General features: G+C 49.3%; 2 protein-coding genes across 2 annotated transcripts in view; one reads left to right on the top strand and one right to left on the bottom strand.

Annotated features, from left to right (window-relative positions):
- Nucleotides 1-7,373, bottom strand: part of CARMIL3 (capping protein regulator and myosin 1 linker 3) — a 53,046-nt gene extending 45,673 nt beyond the window's left edge. The window contains exon 1 of the mRNA XM_063301587.1: nucleotides 7,294-7,373. Coding sequence (XP_063157657.1) covers nucleotides 7,294-7,333 — 40 coding nt within the window. The 5' untranslated portion in view covers nucleotides 7,334-7,373. The remainder of the gene's footprint in view (nucleotides 1-7,293) is intronic.
- Nucleotides 7,374-11,269: 3,896 nt separating this feature from the next.
- On the top strand, nucleotides 11,270-26,159 carry LOC134495929 (dehydrogenase/reductase SDR family member 4-like). The gene is made up of 8 exons (XM_063301599.1): nucleotides 11,270-11,521; nucleotides 15,018-15,195; nucleotides 16,445-16,546; nucleotides 16,837-16,907; nucleotides 18,028-18,079; nucleotides 18,547-18,681; nucleotides 19,076-19,131; nucleotides 25,405-26,159. The coding sequence occupies exons 1-8, from the start codon at nucleotides 11,403-11,405 to the stop codon at nucleotides 25,517-25,519; spliced, it is 828 nt and encodes a 275-aa protein (XP_063157669.1). The 5' UTR covers nucleotides 11,270-11,402; the 3' UTR covers nucleotides 25,520-26,159.
- The last annotated feature ends 1,078 nt before the right edge of the window (nucleotides 26,160-27,237 follow it).

The raw sequence follows: 27,237 nt of genomic DNA, 5'->3' as shown, positions 1-27,237 counted from the left end.
TGGGTGTCAAAATCTGGAAGATGGCAGCTGCAGCATCACGAGTGAAGCCCTGCCATCTTGCGGAATTTGACCCCATCCCCATAGATACCTCTGGGCAGACAGGCAGAATCGAAGCTCTCCAAAATGCAGGCTAGATATTTAAACCCTTGATAGCTCAGCCAGAACGCATATTTTTAGGAAAAAAGTATCATGGAGTCAAAGGTGGTGGTAGAAACAGGGTAGTTTAAGCCAAAAGGCTCTCAGCAACACCAGTCAAAAAATAAGGGAGTCACTCAGTCTTTTCCTCTGCTTGCAGTCAGTTCCCAGGGGATCCCCTAATCTCCCCTGAGACCAGGTTGTTTTTAAATCTGTTTCTGAAATGTTCTGAAAGGAAGGAGATAAGCAGTGAACGGGTCAAAGTTTGCAGGGGACCCCAAGTGATTTAGGAGAAAGTAAATGACACTGTGAAAAAACCCCAGAGGAACAGGTGGGCCATTGAAGGGCCAGTGATGGTGACTGTAAGAAGGTGGAAACGTTAAGCCCACATGGGCATGGTTCTGCCAGCCCAAATAGGAAGACCAGACTAAGAAACCAACCCCATATAGCTGAGGACTACTTTATTGTAACAACTATAGCAACAGAGTCTTGCACGTCTGAATATGCTTCCCCCTTCCTCACTTTACCTTTGTCAACTAGGGACGGGCTTGTCTGAGATGTTTCCTCAAGTTATTTTCATGGGCTGGGCTCAAGCCCCTCTTATCTGCTTTGATAGGTCTCTTCCTCCCCTCTTCAAGGCCATTCTCTCTTCCCTCTGCAGGTTCTGAGTTGGCAGGAGTCCCCAGAAAGGTAACTTCGAGGTCATGGCAGTGAGTTCAGGGAAAATAGTGGCCAGCAGAATGCAAAAAGGGCAAATGCCATTGCAGGGGTTACTGGGCAAGGCATTAAAAAATAAAAGTGCTGTTCTTGGCCATTCGCTGGTGCAATCCTACTGCAGACAGTTCATCTAGTATCTAAAAAAGAATTACAGGTAGTCCTCACTTAATGACCAAAATTGGGATTGGAATTTTGGTTGCTAAGCGAAGCAGTTGTTAAACAAATCTGACCTGATTTTACAACTTTTTTTGTGGCACTCATTAAGTGAACCACATGATCATTAAGTGAATCGCGCTGTTCCCCATTGATTTAACTTGCCAGAAGCCGGCCAGGAAGGTTGAAAATGGTGATCATGTGACCACGGGATGCTGCGACGGTCATAAATGAGAACCGGTTGCCAAGCGCCCAAATCGTGATTACGTGATCGTGGGGACGCTGTGATGGTTATAAGTGTGAGAACCGGTCATAAGTCGTTTTTTTCAACACTATTGAAACTCCGAACCAACACTAAGCAAATGGTTGTTAAGTGAGGACTACCTGTATTACAGCAGCCAGCAAATCTTGGCTGATTTCAAAAAACTAAGCAGTCAGACGTGCTTAGGCCGTGTGATAGGAGACCCCCATCTCCCATTTCTAACTGTAGGTTAGACTGGGATGTCAGAAAACGTAATGGAAACTCACTTCCATCTGGTTCCCGTGAAAACTACATGGCCTGGTAATCTCCAAGCCTCAAACTTCCTTCAAAGGAGACTTTGAAAGATGCAAGGAAAGGGCAGCGGATATGACACCGCTCCCTGCAAAGGTACCATGTTTGGTGCTTGAGTTGAAGTCAGTTTAGGCAACCAAGGGGGCAGGAAATGGTAAGAAGCTTAGAAAAGTATGCACAGTGAACAAGAGGTGGGATAAGAAAAGGCATTCTCCTTTCCTCAAAAACCTGAAAAGTTGGGGTGGCCCCCTGGAACCCATTCACAGACGATTCAAGATGAACGAAAGGAAACACTTGATCGCACAATGCATAATGTATGGATTTTGGCCACACGGTATGGAGATCAACTGTGGGCTTAAACTGCTTGGAAAGGTAATGAAGCGAAAGGACAAGAAAGTCACGGACTTGGAGGCATCAGGTGGGGGTTAAAAAGTCCTGATGGTGGTCGCAGCTCTGCAATCAAAGCCCCCATGTCATCCAGACCCTCCCTCAACCAGCATTTTGTCCATCCCATTGGCCAACCAGACGCTTCTGGCTGCTTGCAAGGAGGAGGTTCAGACATCTCCCTCTCCTGGTGCTGGTCCCCTGCAAGAAAGATTTGGAGGCATCTGCCCCCAGTTTGGAGGTAATATGGAGCCCTCAAGGCCAATAGTCTCAGACAGACCTGTTCTCCATAAATTTCCACAATCCCATTTTAAAGCCATCTCAGTTTGCAGCCACCACCCTGTCTTGTAGTCATGGATTCCATGGTTCAATCATGCACTGTGTGAAGAGTTTCCTTTACATTGTCTGGAATCCCCTTCTGGTCTCTGGCCCTGAGCTTGGAAGGAGATGAAAAAGTTGTCCCTGCCCAATTTCTCTGTATCAGGCATGATTTCATGCAGGCCAATCATGTCTCCCTTCAAATACATTTTCCCCACTCTGAAGAGCCCCCAATGTTCCACCTTTTTTCCTTCTTATAAGGAAGATACTTGAGCCTCTGAAAAATTTTGGGGTGTATCAGCATCCCTGAATGGGTGTCCATGCACTGCATGTATAACTTGGTTGATTGGTTGCAGACAACAGGATATTCGTTTGTCAAGTGCCCTCTGGATTATTGATCCTGACTGTGTAAGCATGTTTGGGGTAAACTGGGATTTGGTTGATCATGGCATATTAGCAGGGAATGCTGCAGGAGGCACAGGTAGAACTAGGGCTCGTAACTTGGTCTACATTTTTCCTATCTTACTAAAAAGTGTTATGTGAAAACTTTGGTTTGGCAAAACTATGATAGGGAGCAGAGGTCAATTGTTTAGGAAGTGGGGTGAAAAAGGGCTAAACAAGAAGCTTCCAGCAGAGTGAATGGAAATACAAATAACAGGATGATACTGAAGTGGGGAAATGCTGGAAGGGTATTTTAGGGGGGATTGGATGGGAGAAAACTGCACCCCACCCACCATCAATGGCACATCAATGAAATGAATGCTATACATTATAGTGAAAAATGATGAAAAGAAAGCGATAAATGCTGTGAGAATAATGAAAACTAGTGAGGCTGCAGGTGTAGCCAGGTAGAGCCTGCCTGGCTATCCTGGGTGGGCTGAGAGGGCAGGCTGACAATCCCTCCCCCCATAAGAGATCTGGTGGGAGGAAGCCAGGAAACAGGCCATCCCATTGGCATCTCCTTGGAGCAATCTGATTCCTTGAGGTTCAGATTGATTTATCCAATAAATAAATAAGCTGCCATCATTTCATAGACTCCTGGCCATTAACAATAAAAACACAATGATAAATAACACCAACCCTACTGAAACAACCTAACCCCTAACCAAGGGCCCCCACTTCCCTATTCCTCAAAAGCTCTCTGCTGTAACTCAGTCCTGACCAGTTTTCACAAAACCATCATTCTTTGCCCTATCCTCCTCATCGCCCAAAGTAAGAGATTACTAACAACTTTGCACATAAGGACAATATTAGAAGGGTGAATTTTACTTGAAAGAGGCTGTCTGTAGGTATCGGAAAAGGTTGCACAGGTTAAAACCAGCACTTTCAACTGCACCTGGACATCTACCGGAAGTCTCTGCAGGTCCGCAGACATTGCATTCATATCTTGGGCAGTTCTCCCCCCAGAAGCAAGCAGGCCACTGCATTTTGCGCCAACTGCTGTTTCTGAGTAGTCGTCAAAGTTAGCTTCGCATAAAATGCACTGCCTCGGACCCTTCTGTGCTGCATTTTTGGAAAGCAGCAAAGATGCTACTTGGGGGCAGACAGTATGATATAATCAGGAGCAGCCAACACAGGGAGGGATATTTATCTTGTTTAAAGGCCACATGATAGATTTCATTTTGTTCATGTGAACTTGCTATTGTTGCGCGTGGTTATTTCACGTGAAAAGCCTAGAATCGAGCAAGAAGAGAGTGTATAAATCAATGCATATAGAAATAAATAGTGTAATCAAAGGCATGTTAAAATACAGATGTCATTTGCTGATCGAGTGGCTGAGTGACCGGTTTAAACAGTCTGGGAAGGCGGCATCTGTGGCTGATGATTGGAGGGACACCGTTACTGTTCCTACATGAAAGGAAAGGTTTCAAGAGAAAATGCAAATCTCCAAGGGATTTCTTTGCTAAGAGGCATTTGGCAGAATTTTGACAGAAAGGGAACAAGAAGGGACCAGGAGTAAAATTTGGAAAATTCAGTGCAGATTTATGTCCAGCAGGGACTGCAGATCGGTTTTTGTTCTTCAACAGATTCTTAAGGAACATGCAAGGCTGAGAATGAAAGTTTATTAGGTAAAGGTAAAGGTTTCCCTTGACATGAAGTCCAGCCGTGTCCGACTCTAGGGGGCGGTGCTCATCTCCGTTTCAAAGCCGAAGAGCCGGCGTTTGTCCAAAGACACTTCCGTGGTCATGTGGCCAGCATGACTACACGGAATGCCGTTACCTGCCCGCCGAAGTGGTACCTATTAATCTACTCACATTTTCATGTTTTTGAACTGCTAGGTTGGCAGGAGCTGGGACTAGCAACAGGAGCTCACCCCGTCACGCGGATTTGAACCGCCAACCTTCCGATCGGCAAGCTCAGCAGCTCAGCGGTTTAACCCGCAGCGCCACCGTTTGTTTACATGTTTACATGTTTGTTAATTTAGCGAAAGGGCATGATAAAATGAACCAGCGCAAATCATGGAAAGTTTTGTGCAAGTCCAGAAGTGGAGCTGGCACGCTGAGTGTGATGATGAGTGAAAACCTAAAGCAAGAATCTAATTTTTTCCTATTTTGATAGAATATTTGTGAAAGCTAGGAAAAGGGATGGGAAAATGTGAAGACAGGAAGATCTGGTCAAAAGTGGGCAGCATGTCTGTTGTGAAAAATGAATGTTGAAGGTATCTAAGCAAGTGTTTTTCAACCTTGGCAACTTTAAGATGGGTGGACTTCAACTCCCAGAATTCTGCTGGCTGGGGAATTCTGGAAGTTGAAGTCCACACAAGTTGCTAAGGTTGAGAAACACTGGTCTAGCCCCACCCCTTTGAGAAGTGCTTCCTTTGCGTGCTTGTGCGTGTAGGGGAAAGGGAAACAAAGCCTGAAAGTGCAACAATATTTAACAACTTGCATACACACAGGGTGTGATAAATGAGGTCTGTCTGCCAACACCCTTCCTGTTTTATGAACACCCTGGATGGCACTCGTGTTGGCTGCAGTAGTAAAAAGGACAAGGGAACCTCCGGGCATGTACGGAGAGCTGCTTCACTTTCTATATGGCTGAACTCCGAAAGCGAGGTTTCTAGGCAGGATCCGCCTCCACAAATGGGGCCCGTGTCTCTGTGCTAACCTGCAAAGGACGATGCCACAGAGAAAGGCAGAAAGCTAAGTACGCTGGTACACGTGTGTGTGTGTGTGAGCGTGAGTGTGTGGGTGTGTGCGCGCGCGCGAATTTAATTGGGCCTGTTATTTTTTCATGCAGCCGTCTGGAACCTTCACGGATTCTCTTTCCGCCCTTTCCCCAGCTTATAAGAGGTCAATGAGCCGGGCCAGCTGGGAACGATGGGCATTGTTATTCAGTATCAAGACGGAGCGTCCTATCTCTGCTGTCTTGGGTGGCTAAGCGAAGTGGAGCGAAACCTTTTTGCACGTGCAAAAAGAGGATATGATGAAACACGCACACGCACAGACCCGACCCGGCCAGACTGAGGAGGAATGTCTGAGAAATAAACCTTTATTTTGGGAGCGCGGGTGGGAAGCCCAGGAACGTCCCTTTCTTCCGGCCCTCCCCTACGAGCTGGAATAATTTCCCAAGCCCTCCTCCCACCCCCAGCTATCAGGACCCTCGGCTGGGGAAAGCAGCCTCTTCCAGCCTTCCCCCAACCCACCGGCCGTCCCTCCGTCCCCTCCCCCAGATGCAGCAAGACCCTCCCTGTGGGACTGCGCCTGCCAGGGCTGAGTTATCTCCACAACAGCAGGAAGTCCGAAAGCTGCGAGGCAGAAACACGGTTTGGCCAGAAGATGTTGGGTGAGGGTGGGTTTCTTGCTGGTGCAGCTTTGTGTGAACGCAATTCGCACAGGATGTAGGTCTATGTGCGTGCGTGTATCAGTGAGCGAAGAATTAAGCACCCTGGACAGTGAATAAAAAATGAACCTGGGAGTTTATTCCTGAAAGAAAGATTTTGGAGTGGGGGGTTGGAAGTCGGCAACGAGAGGAAGGCATGGGCATTTACGGCCATTATTCCGTGCCACGGAGACCGAATAATGCCAATCCCGCTTTTCTTTGGAATGAAGGAGCGGGAGGACTCCTGATGGGGGCCAAAGAGGCATATTTGCGGTTTAAAAGGCCTTCGCACCATCCCGTCCCCAGCGAAAACAGGACCTGGGCGATGAGAACAAGAGAATGCAGAATTGGGGCTAGTCCTTATGATTCTCAGGCATTCGAAGCCAGAGTTGGGGTGGGGGCGGGGGCTGTACTCCTGCAATGGCAATGGTGTCCGGGATTGGCATGGAGGGGTGGGAGGGAATACAGAACCTAAAGTGAATGGGAGTCCACCTCAGCTACCACGCGCTGGGACCTTGGTGGGTCTGGGTGGGAAAGAGGCGCCCTCTCAGTGGACCGGGAGGGGAGGGGAGGGGAGGGGAGGGGAGGGCCGGACAGCCGGGCAGGATAAAGACGGGGCAGGGGCAATGCCTTCTCCCAGGCGGTGGGGTGGGGAAAGGTTAGCGGGGAGCGGGGGGGGGGGAGGAGGGCTGCCTTGGGGAGATGCAGAGCGCGATGGGCAGGGGGGCTCCTTGGATGGGGAAAAGAGGGCAGGCCGTGGGGGGCAGAGGAGGGGGAGGCACCGAGAGACCCTTCCCCGCAATGGAAGCCTCCGCTGAGGGGGCTCTGGGGGGAGGGAGGGGTCAGTATCCCGCCCGTCGTTCCGGCTGGCGGAGGAAAGAGGCATTTGAGGGCTGGGATGGCGGACGGGGGAGGGGGCCATTCCCAGGGGTCTCACCGGAGGGCTTTCCCCCCTGCCTGGAGGGAAGCGGGGGGGGGGGGCCGCGGGCAAAGGGGAAGCGGAGCCACGATGAGAAGGGCCTTTTCTGGGTGGGGGCTTCTTCTGGGCAGGCAGGTCAAGGGGTCCCCTGCACCTTGCTGGGCGGATGAAGCGAGCCGGCAGCCGGCGGCGGGGCAGGGATGCTGCGGGCGAGGAGCCTGGCCAGCCGGGCCAACGGGCGGGCGGGCGAGCGCGGGGACCCCCTTCCCTTCCCCTCCCCGCGGCGGGTCCCTACCTTGCAGCTCCCGAGCGACCTCCCACCCGGCGTGGGCCATCTCAGCTGCGGCAGGAGCCGGCACATGCCCGGCTGGGGCGGCGGTGAGAGCCACGGAGGCTGCGCAGCCTCCTCCGCTCGCCCCCTCCCGCGCCTGGCTCTTCCTCCTTTCTCTCGCCCGCCGAGCACCGGCTGCTGGGCGGACCCGAGCAGCGCCCTCCCGCCCCTCCCCGGGCGCCTGGGCCCCCTCGCCCCCCGCCCCGCTGCCCTCCTGCAGGGAGACCCAGGGCGCCGTGCGGCCCCCTCCCCGGCCAGACCCCCAGAAGTCTCTCCCCGCGAGTGGCTTCGCTTTAACGCCCCATCCCTACGCACTTGGCTGGCCTCCTTGAGCACACCACTGCCCGCAAGGGAAAGGCGCGCTCCGGGACCCCTGGCCACCCCCCTCATCCTCTCGCCATCCTGCCCAGTCCTGTTCTTCCCGGGACGGTCAGGTTGTCGTTGGGGACCCCAAGAGGCACAGTTTTCGATTCGGGGATCCATCTCATTCTTCTGCAACCCCTCTTACCCCCCCCCCCGCCTCCCCAAAGCTGGACCTCGGAGAGGGGAGGGGGCAAAAATCGGCGCCCTGCCTCGCTTGCACCAAACTGCTCCCTGGTGCCAACGCGGAAAGCAAGTCATGGTTGCTTAGAGGCAAAACACAGCTGTTCCGTTCCTGTAACACCCCACCCCAGACAAATCTAACGAAGACTGGCTTAATATGACCACGGCCTAGATATCCCAGTCTGTCAGGCCAACCGGTGAGTTCCCCAAGTCCCTTGAACGCAAACCACCCGGCCCTCTTGGGCTTCTTTGACGGTGTGGTGCAAATTCTTCAGCCCAGAAGTAGACTGAATTTCACTGAGATCTCTAATCTGCATTTACTGCACCTGATTATCAAAATAATCCTTTCTCCGGCTCTGAATGAATCAATCACAAGCAAAGCGAACGGGCTGCAGGTGTTCAAAGCCACCACAAGAAGCCAGACCAAGAAGTACAATTCACCAGGATCCTGTGGTTCAACCACCAGCTTTTCAACCAAACCAGTGTTTCTCAACCTCAGCAGTTTTAAGATGGGTGGGTTTCGACTCCCCGAATTCCCCAGCCAGCATGTTTTTTCAACTGCCATGGCATGTGAAACGTTACTATGTATAAACTACATTGAAACAGTGAACATGACATTCCTCTCCTTTCACCCCATCCTGGGGAGTTAACTAAAACCAGCATCCAACAAGTTTAACACATCGATTTTTATTTTTACATTACATGTTGCAAAGGAGTTTGCCAGTTTTTTGTGAGCGGGGAGGAATGGGCTGCAAAATAAGGGTCTTTCACAGGCTATATATGAAGAGGCCTTTGAGTGAAGAGACCTGATCCACTTGTGGAAATGGATTTGCAAGGGAACGTTGTTCTTCCCCGATCACGGAAAAACACTCTGTGCGTGCTCAAAGGGCTCTTGTGATAATTTCTTTTAAGGTAAGCTCAGAGCCAGAAATGGCAAGGGGGGACTAGACAGGTGTGGTTCAAAGGGGAGGATGAATTTAATACCAGGATTATCTGTAAGAGAGAGTGCAGATTTCTACCAGCTTTCCTTCTCAGTCTGTCTGTGTGAGTTTGTACAGTACTTTCAGTCTGCCTCATTTTTTGCCTGACTTCCTGTTGTTCTGGCTTGTTAGTTACCTCTTTTCTTGCACAGCCACTTCCTTTCCATCTGTAAATGTGTTCTGGGCTTCAAAGGAGGCTGAAGAGAGGCTGTTCTTTTTAGCAGCTCCAGGAAGCCAAGTGGCATGTCTCCACGTTTTCAGCAGCTTGCGCCATCAATTGCTAAACTCCCCCCAGAAGAGAAAGAGGCTCATTTGAATGCTGCAGATGAAAACTGAAGCACCCCAAACCATAGCTGCAAACTGGGTTTGCAATGGAATGAGCAGCCCAAGACTTCTGTGTAGCACTGAAACTTGCATCTTGCATTGAAAATAGTGATCAAGCCTACTGCTTTTCATTGTCCAGGCCTGGCAAAATTACATTATCCCAGTTCTGGCCCTTTCAAGGACAGGCTGGGCATGTGCAACTCATGTCACCAAAGCCTGAGAATTATAGAATGGAAGGGACCCGTGAGGTCATCAAGTCCACCCCCCTGCTGAGTGTAGGATTCTAAATTAATGTTTCTCCGACAGAGAGTTGTCCAGCCTCTGCTTGGAGGATCCAGTGAAATGGAACTGATCTCTCTGGGACACTGATTCCACTGTCAAACTGTCCTTTCCATTAAGAAAACTATTTGACAACCTGTGCTGCTCAAAGACCAGAGTCATCTCCTTCACACACCTCCTTCTCCATCATGGGAAGCTCTGCTGGGTGGATTCACGTCTCCCCTCAATTTGCCTACACAGGCTGGCCTACCTCATAGGCAAGCTGTGAAGGGAACACTAGCAAAGTGAACTCCTTGACCAAAACAGGAGCAGGGGGGATTCTGATATGACTTTTTAAACAGGCAACGGTGTGTGTGTGTGTGGGGGGGGGGCTCAGATACATTTGGGTTGGGTATAATGGTCTGTGGGAATAGCCTGGAGAAACAGGAGGCGGAAGAGCGCAGCCAGGCAACAGTCAGGTAAGAGACATCTCAGCCCATGGAAGGAATGGGGGCGTGGAAGGTGTCTCAGGAGGGACCCTTCCCAGTTCTCTGGAAAGTAAAGGAAGGGGGAGAGGACCCTAACCGCCCAGCGCCCCTCCTTATCAAACCCTAAACCTTGATAAATAAATAAGTGCTTTCAGACTTGCAAGATTCTGTTACTCTAACCTTACAATAAAGGGAGTGTTAGTACTCGTGGTTAGTGCTTCTTGTCTGGACTACCTCGAAGGGCAGGCATTGTGCGAGCTTGGAAAATTCAGCTACTCAGAGTTGAAGCAAGATTCCAGGAGCAAGTTGGAGCAGTCATTGGGGGGAAACAGCATTCTCTGGTTTGAGAATTCCTTCCTTCCGTCCTCCCTCCCTCCTTCCCCTGCCCTGTGTCCGTCCTTCCTTCCTCCCTCTGCCCTGTGTCCTTCCTTCCTTCCCTCCCTCCCTCCCTCCTTCCCCTGCCCTGTGTCCGTCCTTCCCTCCCTCCCTCCTTCCCCTGCCCTGTGTCCGTCCTTCCTTCCTTCCCTCCTTCCTTTCCTCCCTCCCTCCTTCCTTCCCCTGCCCTGTGTCCTTCCGTCCTTCCTTCCTCTCTCCCTCCCTTCCTCCCTCTGCCCTATGTCCCTCCTTCCCTCCCTCCCTCCTTCCCCTGCCCTGTGTCCCTCCCTCCTTCCTCCCTCGGCCCTGTGTCCTTCCGTCCTTCCTTCCTCCCTTCCTCCCTCTGCCCTGTGTCCCTCCTTCCCTCCCTCCCTCCTTCCCCTGCCCTGTGTCCTTCCTTCCTTCCTTCCCTCCTTCCTTCCTTTCCTCCCTCCCTCCCTCGGCCCTGTGTCCCTCCCTCCTTCCTTCCCCTGCCCTGTGTCCGTCCGTCCGTCCGTCCTTCCCTCCCCCCCTCCCTCCCTCCCCGGCCCTGTGACAAGAGAGAGTCAGGGTGAGACAAGACAACCTAGCCAGGGCGCGGCCGTTCAGATCTCAGGGACCGAAGTTATGCAGCGGACGTGCAGATCCCGATCTGCCAAAAGCCCCCCATGACAGCTCCCTTCCAGAGGCCACCAGGGAGGCTTCCTCCGGCGCGGCAGTCAGAACTTCGCTGGAGCCGACCGCACAGGCGCGTTCCCCCCCTTTTCCGGCTTGGGGCGCCGCTCGACCAGCTACTCCTCCAGAGCGGCGACGGGCCACCTCCTCCGCGGGGCTCCGCAGCCCCCCCCGCCCCGCCTCCGAGGGCGCGGTCGTGCCCGGAACTCTCGCGGTGGTCGAAGCCTGCCCGGCGCGGTGCGGCCCGCGCCACCAGGGGGCGCCCGCCCCGCCCCGCTCCGGTGCCCGGGGCGCTCTGCGGGGCCGCGGCGGAGGAGAAGCGGCGGCGGCGGCAGGCAGCAGTGCGCCCGGGGCAGAGTCGCGTTGCAATTCGCGACCGGTGCATTGCGGGCGCCCCCGGAGTCCGGGGCTGCGCGGACTCCCCAGGAGGCTTGCGCGGGGCCGGCCTGCCATGCAGAGGGCCCTCCTCCCCGGCCGCCAAGCCTTGGGCCGCTTTGCGAGGATGAGCAGCGCCCGGGCGGGGCGCTCCCTGGCCGACAAGGTGGCCCTGGTGACGGCCTCCACCGAAGGGTAAGCCCCGCGCCGCTTCTCCGAGGAGGCCGCCCGGGATTCCCGCTGCCCGGCGACCTTTGCAAAGCGGCTCCCCTCCGGCGCTCTTGGGACTGCAGCTCCCAGAATGCCCCGGGGGCACCGGCGACAAGGCCAGGGGGGTCCTGGGAATTGTCGTCCCCGCACTTCTGGAGCGGGGCGCCCGGCGGAAGCGGGGCCGGGCTTGGAAAAGAGGCTCACGGAGGAGTTAGGGGTAGGGGAAAGCGCTTTGCACTCCCCCAGGGGCACTCTTGCGTTTCCTCCGGCTTTGAGGGCATGTCCGCGCTTACCCCGCCCTGGTTTAAAAGAAGCCTTGGGATAGATTTCAAGGAGATGAGCCAATTCTTGCATTTCTGCTGAAGATGTGACTTGGGGGGGTATTTCTAAATTGGAACCCCCAAGTTTTGACTTTTATACAGAGAACCCTCTAAAGCAGTATTTCTCAACTTGGGAACTTTAAGATGGGTGGACTGGGGGATTCTGGGAGTTGAAGTCCACCCATCTTAAAGTTCCCAAGGTTGAGAAACACTGCTCTAAAGGATCAGATTTAAAAATCATGATGTGTTTTCCATGCGATTTATTTGAATGTGTCCAGGGATCGACCCGCTTTGCTATTTTTAAACTTGTATTCCAGAGTCCTTTCCAGATCCACACGCGGCAGACAGGAATCTAGAAGAGACAGAAGTTCAAGGATTGAGAACTAATAGCTGATATATTAACAGAAGGAGGCATTTCAACCTTGCCACCATCCTGTCTGCCTGTTCCAGGCTGTAAAACCTGAATTCAGTATAACGAGTTTTGCTTTTGAGAAAACAGGCATGGATCATAGTGTTAGCTCTGCCTACCCACCATACTATTTCAGCACTTTTCAACCTTGGCAACTTTAAGGTGGGTGGACTTCAACTCCCAGAATTCCCCAGTCTTAGACCCTTTCAACATTCATTTGCACAGACTACATACTGCCCACTTCTTTCACACAGACCTTGCCGGTCCATTTCTGGTGCCGTCTCTCCCTGCAGTCATTCTACTTTCACTTTCTTTTCCTTCCATGTTTCCCCCCCCCCCCCAAAATTCCTTCCTGACGCTCCCCAAAATTGGTCTGAACCCCATTCTGAACAACTTACCATCCTGGTCATTCTTCACAAACTCAGCCTTCCAGCCTGAACAGTGAAATCAATCACACTTTTAGATTTATATTAGTAATTTTGCCTTGTGTTTACACAAATAGGCTGGTGTTTAAAACACATGTGCTGAATAAAGGGACCTTTTTCTAAGCCAACCCCGTTATCTTTTTTTTAATGATAATTTTATTAAAGTTTACAGTTACAGAGATGGAAAGCTGATACAAACGAGAGAAATACAAAAAAATTAAAAAGAAGAGAAAAAATAAAAGTTTAAAAAGTGCAGAGAAAAGAGTTATACAGGAAAGAAAAAACTTGTATAAAGTAATAACTTCCCCTTTCATCACAAGTACGAACAATTTCAGTAACTTATCACTTTCTCTAATATTACCACAAAACCTCTCTTCATCCCATATCTCATTTCTTATTTATAAACAGATTCTTAATTCTAATCAGCAAAAGTCCATTTCTGGAAACTCTTAATGAATGAATGAAAAGGCCTTAAAGATTTGTTTATAGATAAAAGATGAGAAAGGGAAAGAAGAGAATTCTGTTGTATTCCTGAAGGAAATAATAAATTACTGTGTTAAAAGGAAAGGAATATAAAGCTAGATTATTTGATTAAGGCTAAAATTGATGTTATTATCTCTGAGTGGGCCCCATTCTCATTCATTTTTGGGCCTCCAAATGGCGCAATCTCTCCTGCTGCACTCTCATCCTGTTCCCAGCCATCCAGTCATGTCAGTCAACAGGAACAAAAAAATCCTCCTAAATATCATTCTTTCAAAATGCTGCACAGTTTTGCCCTAACCTTATCCCTGGTTCCTCCATTACCACCACTCACTGGTACAGAACATGCAATTATAGGTCCTCACTTAATGACCACAATAGGGGAATTGGGTGTTAAGCAGAAAATTGGTTGTTAAGCAGTGCAGTTGTTAAGTGAGTCACCACGTGACCAGACCCGATTTTACAACCGTTTTACAATGGCCATTAAGCGAATCTGGCTGCCCAATGGACATCTTTTGCCAGAAACCAGCAAAAAAGGTTGCAAGTTGCAATCGCATGACCACAGGACGCTGCAACTGGTCACAAATGTGAGCTGGCTGCCAAGTGCCCAAATTGCGATCGTGTGACTACAGGCATGGTGTGACAGTTTGCGATGGTCATAAGTGCGAGTACAGGTCATAAAGCACTTTTTCCGAGGCCATTGTAACTTTGCACCGTCATTAAACGAGGACTACCTGTACCTGCAACTTAAGAATTCCTACTTTTGTATGCATTTACAAGAACCTGTTTTCTGACCTAATTAAATTGAATAAGTATTACTCCATTTATTATAGCGTACTCCAAAAAAAAAGACTTCTTTTTTCTGCTCCTTCAGCTAAATTTTGCCTTCAAACTACCCAGTCCTTTCTTCCTTTCTATGGTGCAAAATGCCATATTTTTTGAGTAAATCCCACTTCCAGCTCTGCTTTTAAAATAATGCCTTAAACAGACATCCAAAACATTTCACTCTGCTATAGTCTTCAATCCCAGCCGGGCGTGGAAGTTGCCAATCCGTCTGATCTGGATTGGAGAAAACTGTTCTCAGGGATCTAATTTCAGGCAAGTCTCGGTGAAATGAAGGTGTATATATTGTGCAATTTTACTACGTTTCCATTCTTTGTCCATTTGTCTGGTTGCAGGAATCTCAGAACAGGAACTCGGCCTCGTTTTAAGCTGTATTGTGCGTGTCCTCAAAAATTACCAGAGCTTGGGCTTGTTCAGAAGTGGGCAGGGGTCACATTGAGCATTTTTATACCTACAGGTAGTCCTTGACTTACGACCATTCATTTAGTGACCGTTCAAAGTTATGATGACGCTGGGGAAGGTGACTTGTGACCGGTCCTCTCGCTTATGACCACTGCAGCATCCCTGCCGTTATGTGATCAAAATTTGGGCGTTTGGCAACTGGCAAGTATTTATGACAGTTGCAGCGTTCCAGGGTCATGTGATTGCCATTTGCGACCTTCCCAGCCAGCTTCTGACAAGGAAAGTCAATGGGGGAAGCTGGATTTGCTTAACAACCACACAATTCACTTAATGACTGCAGCAAAAAGGTCGTAACGTTGGGCATGACTCACTCAATGACCACCTTGATCCCAGTTGTGGTTGTAAGTCGAGGACTAACTGTATATGCCTGCAGTGTGCCTATTTTAGGAGTTGCAGTAGTGTTTTCACACGTTTTCCAACTTAGAATGCCAGGAAACTATTCCTGGTTTTCACCCATTGTGGCCAGAAGGGCGCCAAGAACTGCATGAAGGACTCAGAGGCTGGATGGCTCCTCAACTCTTGCTGTGTTCCTGTCTTGGCAGAATTGGCTTGGCCATCGCACGCCGGCTGGCACAAGATGGGGCTCATGTGCTGGTGAGTAGCCGCAAGCAGGCCAACGTGGACCGGACGGTGGCCGAGCTGCAAGCAGAAAAGCTGAGTGTGTCGGGGTTGGTGTGCCACGTGGGGAAAGCGGAGGACAGGCAGCGCCTAGTGGATACGGTGAGTGCCACGTCCTTGGTGGTGTATCTTGCACCATCATCTCACTACTCTGGAGAGTGAATGAGGGAAAATGTGGCTCGGGGGTCTAAACTGCTGACTCTTGAATTCTTTTGATTATTCCCGAGACTCTTGAATTCTTTTGATTATTCCCGAGACTCTTGAATTCTTTTGATTATTCCCGAGACCTGCTTTTCTGCTGATCTTCTTTTTGTGAAACTCAGTTGTGAAATTCCTCCACATCTTCTGATACTTATTTCATACATCCTGACTCTTCAGGGTGATGAGCAGCAATTTTTTTTAATGAGGGGGACTTTTCTCCCTCTATTTGCCAGTTATCAATCAAGCTGGTTGCCATAATCTTGGTGTTTTTGAGGTTTAGCTGCAAGCCAGCTTTTGCACTTTCTTCTTTCACCTTCATCATACCATTTAGTTTTCATGGCAAGAATACTGGGGTGGGTTGCCATTACCTTCCCCAGGGATCGCATCTAGTCTGACCTCTCTGTCATGACCTTCCCGTCTTGGGTGGCCCTTCACGGTTTAGCTCATGGCATCACTGAGGTGCTCAAGCTCCCGCACCACGGCAAGGTAACGATCCTGTCACCCTAAGAGGCCATAAATTCCTCCCAACACACAGGGTCCCCAAGGCTGTCACCTTACAGCAGCAGCCAGCTTGCACAGGGTAGGAAATCAGTCTTGCCCTTGGATTACACCTCGCCTTGTGAAACGACTGGATGCTGTGCAGATTTTCTGCCTTGGGCCAGCCTCTTGCATCATTGCCCCAGAAATTCCCTGGGAATGCAGTTCGTGCTGTGCTAGACCCAGCCTGCAGTAGGGGCAGGGAACGGGGAATTATTTCCCCAGATTGCATTCCCAGCTGGGCTTGTCAGAGGAGCAGGGGTGGAACAGGAAAGTTGGTTGTCATTGCCCGGGCCTGTTACACAAGATACCTATTTCCTCCCATTTTCAGGACTTTTTCTCCCCCTTCTTTGTGGTTTCAAGAACCTAACCGGAGATTCTGTTTGTTTCAGAATGGGCAGGATGGTGGGCTGGCCATCCTAGTCCTCCTGCTTGGAGTATTTTGGCCTCCCATTCGCAAGAAATGAATTTGATCAAGTCAGCAAAGTCACCGTGACTTTTTATTTCACCTGTTTGATTAAACAGTTGTCAAAAGGGGTTGCGCTGTGCATTAGAAGTCGGGCTAGCTTTTAAAACGGGGTGGCGGTGTGTAATTCTCACCTCCTGTTCTTAGGCCCTTGAGCGCCACGGGGGAATTGATATTTTGGTGGCCAACGCAGCCGTGAACCCTTTTTTCGGAAGCATCTTGGATGTCCCGGAAAACGTCTGGGACAAGGTGAGAGCCTGGGGAGAGGGGAGAGGAGAGAAAGTGTCTGGGTCAGAAAGGTGCACCCTGGGGGAAGCGCAGCATTGCCATCTTATCGGAGGAGCCTAACCCAGGCCCTACCCGTCCGTTGGCAATGCCAAACGTCCCCGGGAGGCTGCAGAAATTGACTGGGGAAACTGTTGCACACACACCAGTGAACCTCCCCTCTTCATCACTGACCATCCCCAGCCAGCACACCAAGTCCTGGCACTGCACGTGAAGCCTTTGGAAATCATCTTTTTCTCCTTTATTTATTTTAGATACTGGATATCAACATAAAAGCAACTGCCTTGCTGATCAATCTGGTGGTCCCTCATATGGAGAAGAGGGGGTGAGTTTGTCACGACTAAGACTTTGCATTTATTCCTCTTAATTTATATACTGCCTTTCAGTTTGGGGTGGGAGGTGCCCACTCAATGCAACTTGTACAGGTAGTCCTCACTTAACAAACATTTGTTTTGTGACGGTTCGGACTTATGACGTTGATGGAAAAACCGACTTACGACCGGTCCTCACACTTACAGCCATTATAGTATCCCCGTGATCACGATTTAGGCGCTTGGCAACTGGTTGGCATTTGTGACCATCACAGTATCCCGTGGGCACATGATCACCATTTTCTACCTTCCTGGCTGGCTTCTGGCAAGCAAAATCAATGGGGGACCGCGTGATTTGCTTAACAGCCATTCAGTCTGCATAATGCCTACAGTGATTCACTTCACGACCACTGCAAAAAAGATTGTAAAATTAGATCTGATTCACTTAACAACCGATTCACTTAGCAACCAAAACTCCAGTCCCCATTGTGGTCATTAAGCGAGGACTACCTGTAGTTTGTCCATATCGTAGTTATGTTTGGGCTGGAAAATCATGTTTTTTCCCCCCTTTCTTTTTCTCCCTGCCCATTTTCTGATCCGCTTTTGACTACCTCAACTGGTATTTCTTTTCTTTTTCCCGACAAGCATTTCAAGTTTGTAGTCCTCATGGTGAACTTCTCTAGCCCTTTGAAGTTTACTATGCCTTCACCCATCTTCTGTTCTGGGAGGATGCCACAGAGAAAAAGAAGGCCCTGATTCTGATAAATCCCGGGTTGTGTGAAGGAGGGCGGCTTTTTTCAAGAGGCAGAGATTGTGCTCCTGTCTGCTCTCCGTAGAAATGCATCCGCTACGAAACCCAGACCAAATTCTTGGTCTTTGTGGCCAAACCCCATGGGGTCAAAGAAGAGCAGTCACCCTCCAAAATTTTATTTCATTTCACATTTTGATTCTTAAAGCTTCTTTCAGTAGATTAGGGAGATATCCCAGAGTCCTAATTATTGTTCACAACAACCCTGTGAGGTAGGTTGGGAGAGAAATGGAGATTGATTTCAGGTGAATAAAGGAATTTGAAAGGGGGAGGGAAAGGAAAAAAAAGAATGTTTCTGCCTCTCTCAGTTCCTTGCTTTGTTACAGAAGCGGCTCCATTGTTATTGTATCGTCTGTTGCTGGATATACGCCATTTCCAGTGAGTTTACTAACACATCCTTTACTAACTCTTGTGTCCCTCATGCTGTCTCTGGAGACAAAATAGAAGAATTAGGTGGGGAAGAAAGGCATTTCTTCCTCCTTGGCCCTGATTGTGAGCCAGCCACGTTATGCGACTGCGAAAAAGCCCAATGCAATTTCTGGCTGCATCGACAAAAGTTGATTATCCAAATTCTGGGAGGTAAACCATCCCCTTCTATTCTGCGTTGGTCACAGCCCTCCTGGGCGTCAGAGTTTAAGGAGGATTCAGAGAAATTAGACTAGGCTTAGAGAAGGGTGGATAACCAGGATGATCAGGTGAAAAGAAAGACAGAATCTGACAAGGGGAGATAAAGGAGCTTTATCTGTTCAGCTTTGAGATCAGTCTGGGGGGTGGGACAGGGGGGTCAAAAAAGTCAAGATGGCTCTCGAGGGTACCCCTGACTCTGCTTGCTTCTTTTCGGATAGGGCCTAGGGCCTTACAACGTCAGCAAGACAGCTCTCCTGGGCTTGACTCGCAACTTCGCCATCGAGCTGGCTCCCCGCAATATCCGCGTCAACTGCCTGGCGCCCGGCCTGATCCGCACCAAATTCAGCTCGGCTGTGAGTACCTGCAGGCGGGAAAGACTGATTTTCCTACTAGACCAGTGTTTCCCAACCTTGGCCACTTTAAGACGGGTGGGCTTCAACTCCCAGAATTCCCCAGCCAGCATGGCTGGCTGGGGAATTCTGGGAGTTGAAGCCCAGCCGTCTAAAAGTGGCCAAGGTTGGGAAACACTGAGAGTTGAGTATCGCAGCAGCCTGGCCTAGGAGAAGATCTTCCCTGGACTGGCGCCCAGAGCAGAGCCAAACTTGAAAAAGTTCTGTTAACTTTATAATCATTCACCGTTCTCCATCATTATCATCAGTTGCTTCTTATTCCTAACGGTGGGGCTTGCTAAACCCAGCAATTAGGAGGAATAGAGCAAGTGAACTCACGGCTGTTTTCTCTTCCCAGTTATGGCGGGATGAAAACTCAGAGGCCAGAATGCTAGAAGCCCTGCGGATAAAGAGGTAACTTTTAATAAATCTGAGCTTTCCAGTAAAACCATGGGTCAGTGGCCGGACTCTATAAACTTCCAACGATCTTCAGCTCTTCGTTTTTTTGTGGGGGGGTGACACCTTGAAATTGACGGGCAGATCCCGAGGCTATTTGGAAAGGCTGCCCCCCTTCACCCTTTCTGGCAAAGGGAAAGGTGGTCCACAGGTCTCTAGTGAGCTATTCATTTTTAGGCTTAGGCTTAGGTTTAGGCTTAGGCTTAGTTTGTTTATATATACTGTCTGTCTGTGTGTTTGTGTGAGAGAGAGAGAGAGAGAGATCAACACAGGACTCAAAGCACAAATAATCAAGGCTGCCTGCAGTCTTTATTGATGCAGTGCACACCGGAGGGGTCCTCACCAAGTTGGTGGGCGCCTCCCCTCCAGACAACAGAAATGCTCTGATATTTATACATTACAGAAAAGGAAATGATAAGGATATATAATCATATGATGATGCAAATACACATACTCATAAGCAGTAGATCTCAAGTTACTTTCTGCCCTGCTTGTCTACTCTGAAGAAAGCCACTGTCTTAGTGGGAAGAAGGAAGGGAGCAAACGTCTTGAGTGCAGAGGTTCATGCGTTGCTACGCAAATGTCTGGATAAAAGTTGGCAAAAGCTGCAGAAGCTGGTGTGAGAGAGCTTCCAAGGTTGTTGCCATATACCTGTATGTTTCAGTTTGGTTTAAATGGGACCATTCATCTGGAAACTTATTTTTCATATATATACACACACACACACACACACTTTTTTAATTTTTAAAATTTAATTTTTTAATTTTTAAAATTTAATTTAATTTTTTAAAAATTTTAATTAATTTTTAAAATTAAATTTAAAGTTTAAAATAAATTTAAATTATTTAAAATTTAAAATTTGGTTTAATTTAACATTTAAAATAAATTTTCGATACCATAAAAGTATAGAAAATTAAGGAAGATGAAAGAGAAAAAAGGAAGATAGGGAAAAAAAGAATATTTTATCCTTTTGAATCGGGAGCTCAGTGCAGCAGACATAGGCCTGCTTCCTCCTGTTTTTCCCCCCAAACAACCCTGCAAGGTAGGTTGAGTAGAGAGAGAGAGTAACTGTCCCAAAGTCGCCCCAGAAGCTGCCGTGCTTGAGGGTAGACCTAAACCTGGGTGTCCTGCTCCCTGGCCAACACCTTAACCACTATACCACACTGCCCTTCCCTCCATGAACTCCACACACAGCTGGGCTAGGTAGACCAGCCATCAAACCCAGGAGGCGCCTGCTTTGTACATGCAGCCCACCTGTTCCAACCTGGTGGCCTGCAGAAAAGGTTGTACCTGCTGTGGATGATGGGAGTTGTATCTGAAGACCATCAGGTTCCAGCCGGTTCTGTATTCCAAGGACCTTCTGTCTTTGTCTGAGAGGGGTGTCTTCAGATAACACCCTGGATGTTGACATTAATGTCTCAGGCAGCCAGGACTGTCTGCGCCCAAAAGCCTTGGCGTTCCAGTCTGGAAAGCGCTAATGGTCAGCTGATCAAGGCCAGGAATGGTTATTATCACCCACCTGAAGGGATCTGGGATGCATTGGAGGAGTTTGTGGGAAATATGGGTGCGCTGTACCTGTGCAAACACAGGCTGATGGGAGGCATGACGGTAACGCTCCCTTGTGGAGCATCAACCCCTTGCAGGAAGCAGAGTGAGTTCCAGAAGATGTTGTAACAGCTGTACCAAAAGCCTTTATCACCAACAGTTCCTGCCTCTGGTTCACCAACCCAATGATCTTATGCCCAGCCCACCTCAGAGAGTTGTGGTGGGGAAAAGAGAAGGTATTGTGTGCACCACCTTGAGTGGCAGAAAAGAAAGGCAGGATATAAACGTAAGGCTTGACCCTTAATTAAATGCATAAATAGTGTGAGCAGATCACGGCCAGCTAATAGTACAGCTCCCCTGTAAAATTTTCTATCCACTTAATATGCACTTGCTGTCCCTCAGACAGCTTTGGAGAATATTTTATTTTTATTTATTTATCTATCAAATTTTATCACCGCCCACCTCCCATCAAAAGGGGGACTCTGGGCAGTTTACAACAAACAGAAGTTTAAAGTTCAGTGCCGTTAAATACAATAAATATGCACATAATAAACAGTAAAAATATAAAACATAATAAAATCCAGATGGCTAAGATTGCATCTTAACCCGTGAGGACAAAGGGCCCTTCTAGGGCGCTAGCCATCCCCAAGGAAGACTGTTAGCCTTCCTGCCTGCATGTTAACCAACCAGGTTTTTAATTTTTTGCGGAAGTCCAGGAGCGAGGAGGCCTGTCTCACCTCGGGGGAAGAGTGTTCCAGAGGGCAGGAGCTACTGCAGAGAAGGCCTGCTTCCTGGACCCCATCAGATGGAGTTCCTTTACGGATGGGGTCTGTAGCATGCCCTCTCTGCATGCCTGGCTGGGACAGGTCGATGTGATGGAGGTGAGATGCCAGAATATCCTTCCTTTTTTTTAATTGGTTAAGAACATTCATCTGTATTTCCTTTTTTTTTTAATTAAACATTTTAAAGAACAACTCCAAATAAGAGATAAAAACTCTAAATTAAAGAGTGAAAGGCATGTAAAAAGAAGACAAGGGTGAAGTCCAAATAGTAAGCTACAAATAGGTGAGATTTACAAGATGATGGAGATTACAGGTTTTTTTTTTTCAACCTATCATTTGTTCTTTAGGAAACTAGGCTAGGAAATGTTCTGTATCCCTCTTTAAAGGAAAAACTAAATATCCTTTAGCTTTAAACTAACTGTAACACAGTATGAACCACAAACTGAATGATAAGCTATAATAAATTAGATCAGTCCTAGAAATCTAGTTTCCCATGAAATTGAAGCATAGGCTTTATACCTACAAAAACCCAAAGTTGGGGGTTAGTACAAATCCGTGTATTAAAATTATAGCCCAGGAATGGTTTCTGGTTAGAATGGAGTTTTCTAGTCTATCCAACAGATCTCGCTAAGTGAACAACCATCTGGGAAAGTGTTTTTCAACCTTGGCAACGTTAAGCTGTGTGGACTTCGATTCCCAGAAGTCCTCAGCCGGCTGTGGAATTCTGGGAGTTGAGGTCCACCCATCTTGACATAGCTAAGGGTGAGGAACATTGATATAAATGGCTGCTCGCTTTTCCCCCCAAAGTGTTTGGATTTCTTTTCGACAGCTTGTCCTGTATCTTCCCCTGCATCTTCTGGGTTTACCCTGGAATCCAGTTAAATGTCTATGGAATTACCTGCACCCAGTTTTTTCCTCAGAGAAATTGCCTGATCTCCATTCTAGAGTGCAGGAATGAGTTTGGAATCTGTTGCTCGTCCATTTGTGAAAAAATATTGTGGACTTTCCTGCGGCCAGTGCGCACATCCGTTTGCCCTGGTCTTCTCCATCTCCTCTTCCTCCCTGGCCCTTGACCCACAACCGCACACACCTCTTGCTTAAAACAGCACGCCAAAGATGGACCCCCAAACAGTCCCACATTTCCATCATTAATGTTTATTCAAAAGGACTCTGGTTACGTTTGGGTCGCCACTGTGACTGGGATCTGGTTGTAAGAGGGCCTTGGTGCTTTAAGGAACTCTCGCGCCAAGAGATAATTCTTTGCCCATGCTGAAATTAATTTTAGACCTCCTCTGGATGAAATCAGAAAACAGCAAAGTGGAAGGCTGGTTGAAGGAGAAGCCGCATCACCAACCAATAAGGAACAAGGATGAGAGGCATCAGCTATGGCCCTAGTAAATGGTTAATACAGGTAGTCCTCACTTAACGACCACAATTGGCCAGAATTTCAGTCGCTAAGCAAAGTGGTCATTAAGCAAATCTGACCCATTTTATGACCTTTTGCAGCGGTTGTTAAGCGAATCGCCACAGGCATTAAGCAAACCACATGGTGGTTAAGTGAATCACGCGTTCCCCATTGATTTTGCTTGCCAGAACCCAGCTGGGAAGGTCAAAAATGGCGATCATGTGACCACGGGACGCTGTGATGGTCATAAATGTAAACAAGTTACCAAGCGTGATCATGTGACCACGGGGATGCTGTGACAGTTGTAAGTTTGAAAACAGGTCATAAGTCGGTTTTTTCCAGCACCGTTGTAAGTCCGAACCGTCACTAAACGAAAGGTTGTCAAGCAAGGACTGCCTATACCAGTAACTCACTTCACTTAGACCCCAGCTGCCTTCTTGCAGCACTTTTGACTAGCCTAAAATGGGAGTCAGGATTCAGACGTTGTCTCGGCATGTTAGATGGAGCAGGAAGTTGTGATGAACATTGCATGGTTCGTTGGGGCAGATCGTATTATGCGAATGCACCAACTGTGTTTAAGCAAGCTGGGTTGAGTGGGTAGCATATTGTGGGAATTCTGGGAGTTGAAGTCCACACACCTTGAAGGTGCTGAGGTTGAGGAACACTGGTGTAGACCTTCCCCCGGCATTTTTGTTTTTGAGACTTTCCTCCTCCGCTGCATGTTCTCCCATCCACTGGTTCTCCTTCCTGCTTGCTGTGCCTCAAGCCGCCCACACTTCTCTCAGGGATCTCTCGAGCAGATGGGTGGGCAGCTGGCAGCCCACAGGCCCAGCCCTTTCCTTGCAGCCTCCCAAAAGTGAGAATTGGCTGGAAAGCCCAGAAAATTAACTGCCCAGAGTCGTCGCTATACGAGATAGGCGGTGAAGAAATATGATAGATAAATAAATTAAAGGAGCTCAGAGTTGAAAATCAGGTTGGCTTCATGCGTTGCAAAAACCTTGTTGGTCAGTAGAGGGCAGCCTGTCAGTTTTCCAATAGACTTTTACTGCTGTCTGGTGGTTGAATGGAGTTTGGCAGGCTGGATGTGGTAGAGCTGGCTTAGTGCCCCTTTAAAAGTAAACAATGCATCCTCCATCAAGGTGGAAAAAATTATAAATGTTCTCCGATGGTCTCTCTACACTCACCTCTAGCTTCCTGTTTTTAGTCCTCCGCTGTGGGGGGGCCCCAACATGGCTTAAGCACTGAAGCAGGATCCTTGCTTACTGCAAACCAGCTGATGGGTACAATCCGTTCACTTCCCCTTCTCCCCTTCCCTAGCCGGATCTGTTAATTGTGCCCCAAAGGGGTTTTAGCAAGTGGTTTGAATGTGCTCTCAAAACAAGCAGCGTTCATAAGCCCAGAATAAGCCCTGGTTTATTGGGCAAAGGGTGCCACAAGCCAGGATCCTGGGAGCAGGCTACATGCTACGCAACATATTTGGCATTCATTTAGCTAAAATGGTGTGCCACGTACCTGGAAGAAAATAATCTGGGGAAGGCAGAGTTAGGCATCAAAGTTAACCATCAAAGTTAACGGAGGAGACACATCCAGAGTGTGATCTGGTTAGTTTGTCACACAAAGCCATTGTTCATTTTAATGATGGCTTTATTAAGTTCAATTTTGGGGTTGCTCAACTCCAGAGTGACTCCAGATGGCATCAGACAGCTTGTTCAACAAGCCATTGTGGTCTGAGTCTCCAACATTTGGGACTCTTGCTTAAGAAGGAGGTGGTAAGGGGAGAAAGGGGTCTAAAAATCAGGCAGAGCATGGGGAAATTGAGTAGGCAAAATTTCTCTCATTTCTCCACCCCAGTCAAGTGAAGCTGACAGGAAGGAGATTAAAAACAGGCCAAAAGATGCGCTTCTTCACGCAGCACATCACTAGCCTGAGAACTTCATGACCATGAGGTGTGGAGACCACAAGGAGATGGGAGGAAATCCTGGAGGACAGGTTTTTTGAGGGCCCTCAGTCTTGAGGACTCCACGTTACCTCCAAGTTGGGGGCAGATGCCTCCAAATCTTACTCGCAGAGGAACAACTGCAGGAGAGGGGAAGGTCTTGTCTCCTTGTGAGCACCCTAGACCAGGGTTTCTCAGCCTCAACAACTTTGAGATGTGTGGACTTCAACTCCCAGAATTCCCCAGCCAGTATAGGAATTCTGGGAGTTGAAGTCCACACATCTCAAAGTTGCTGAGGTTGAGGAACACTGCCCTAGACATCTGGTTGGCCACCAGCAGAAACAACATGCTGGACCAGGATGGGCTTTGGCCTGACCCACCAAGGCAGTCCTTGGTTCTATGCTCTCAAGTCCTGTATGTCTCACAAAACAAGTTTTACATCACCCTGAGCTTCAACCAGGCAAGCTCTGTTCTGGAGGAGGGCAGTGTGCAAGCCCACTCTTTGGGTCTCCGGTAAGTTCTCTGACCACTAACCAGATCACCCTCCTCTTCCCGCCCCCCAGGATCGGAGTCCCATCCGACTGCTCCGGCATTGTCTCATTCCTTTGCTCTGCGGATGCTGATTACATCACGGGGGAGACGGTTGTGGTGGCCGGTGGGGCCCCATCCCATCTCTGATCGGGGGATCGTGATGCCTTCCTGTTCAGCTATGACGATGGATAGATCATCGAAGGATAATCGCACAATGGCACCCCAGAAATAAGATTTAGGGGTAATGGGGGTGTCACAGCTCGTTTCAAGAAAGATGGAGGTTTACTCTCCTGAGAAGAGGTGGCGGGACAAAAAAAAAGCATTCTTCTCACTTAATGTTGGGGGTATCATTTTGTATTTTATGGGTGATGGAACGAGGCCATCGTGCATGGCTGAGTTTTCGGCACTCCTTTCCACACATGCGTGGAGACCCCGTGCACAATCCCGCTTCTGGTCAAGCTCTGGGTCCTGTTGAGTGAATGGTGGCTATCTAGCGGGGAGGTGGGGACGATCCTGGTTTCTCTAACTTCAGACCTCCCTGGGGGTTAATGGGGATATGGGAGGTTTCCCCAACGCTTCATGGCCTTCCCTGTGAAATTAGGGAAAGGATCCTTGCAGGGGGAGACTTCTGTGGGGACCCTGGTAGAAACATGCTGGAAAAAGCGGGGGGGGGGAAGCAAGAATTTGGGGGGAAGATTTGGAGAGGGCATGTCGATGGTGCTCGTTCTCTGCCCTGCCTCAGTGCCTTGTGGGTTTTCCTTAAAATAAAGATACCTTTTGAATCAAACCTGTTGTCCTGGTCTGTTCTTCTCTTCTGGGGGTGGGAAGGAGACCCCAGCATCACAGTAAAGGGGTCTGCCAGAAAGGAACCTTTTCCTGATGTTCTGATGCCACCACCCACATTGGAGGGGGGGGCAGTTTGGGTACCCAGGAGACTCCCCTTTTAATAGCACGGTGCCCCCTTCCTGGGCTTCCCCCCCCCCCCACCTTTTCCCCATCCCCGAGGGACTTTCCGGGCACAGCCCCTTAGCCAGGCGTCCATTGCTTCCTCAGAATCATTCCCCGCACCTCCATCCACTTCTTCCCACTTGAACCCTGCTGCTTTTCGGCTCTTCCCTTCTGATTTGATCCCCCTTCTGGCTGGGGCGGGGAGGGGCCCGGCGGGAGAGCTCCCCCAAATTTCTCCCGGTCCTCCTTCCTGGCCAGCCATCCAGCGCCGCTCCCGAAGCACCTTCCCATTTATCGCTATTCCTCCGTGCCGAGGGGGGGAGAATGCCCCAGCCCATTCCTTTTTTAAAAAACCTCCCTGCTGCGCGGATCAGGGTTCCCCCACCCTGCCCCGCCCGCAGACGCAGCCGTTGTCTTCAGTTGGTGCCTTCTGTGGCTTTTCCATGCTGATTCAGGTTCAATTCTGTCGCCAGCGAAGGTCCCCATCTTTCCCCATTGCCTCCTTCTCTCTCTCTCCCATTCCAGCTGACGCTTTCAGCCTCTTTTCCTGCCTCTCCAAAAGCTCTCCCATCCCCCCCACCCCTTTCCAGCTATGTCCCGCGCTATTTCCTCCAGATCTCTCCACCTATTAATCTGGCTCTTTTGCTGATCCATTCCAGCCTGGCTCCATCTCTCCTACCGGTTGTGTGGGTCCAGCAAGCCTCCCCCCGCCACCCCCTTCTGCTCCCTCCATGGGGCTGTATTTTTTTCTGCACCCGACCAGTGGTATTCCCAGCGGGGACTGCTCTCCATCTATGCACTTGCTGAAGGCTTGGGTGTGTCTGTGAATTGCATCTTGCATTTCCAGAAGCTGTCGTGGCGCCTTTTCCCCCTCGGTTGCTTCAAGAACAAACCCCGGGTAAGTGTGGAAATTATTC

The sequence above is a fragment of the Candoia aspera genome, chromosome 4 (genome assembly GCF_035149785.1).
Source record: "Candoia aspera isolate rCanAsp1 chromosome 4, rCanAsp1.hap2, whole genome shotgun sequence".
In the NCBI taxonomy this organism is placed as follows: Eukaryota; Metazoa; Chordata; class Lepidosauria; order Squamata; family Boidae; genus Candoia; species Candoia aspera.
Note: the sequence above shows the minus strand (reverse complement) of the source record. Positions and strands in the feature narration are given on the sequence as shown.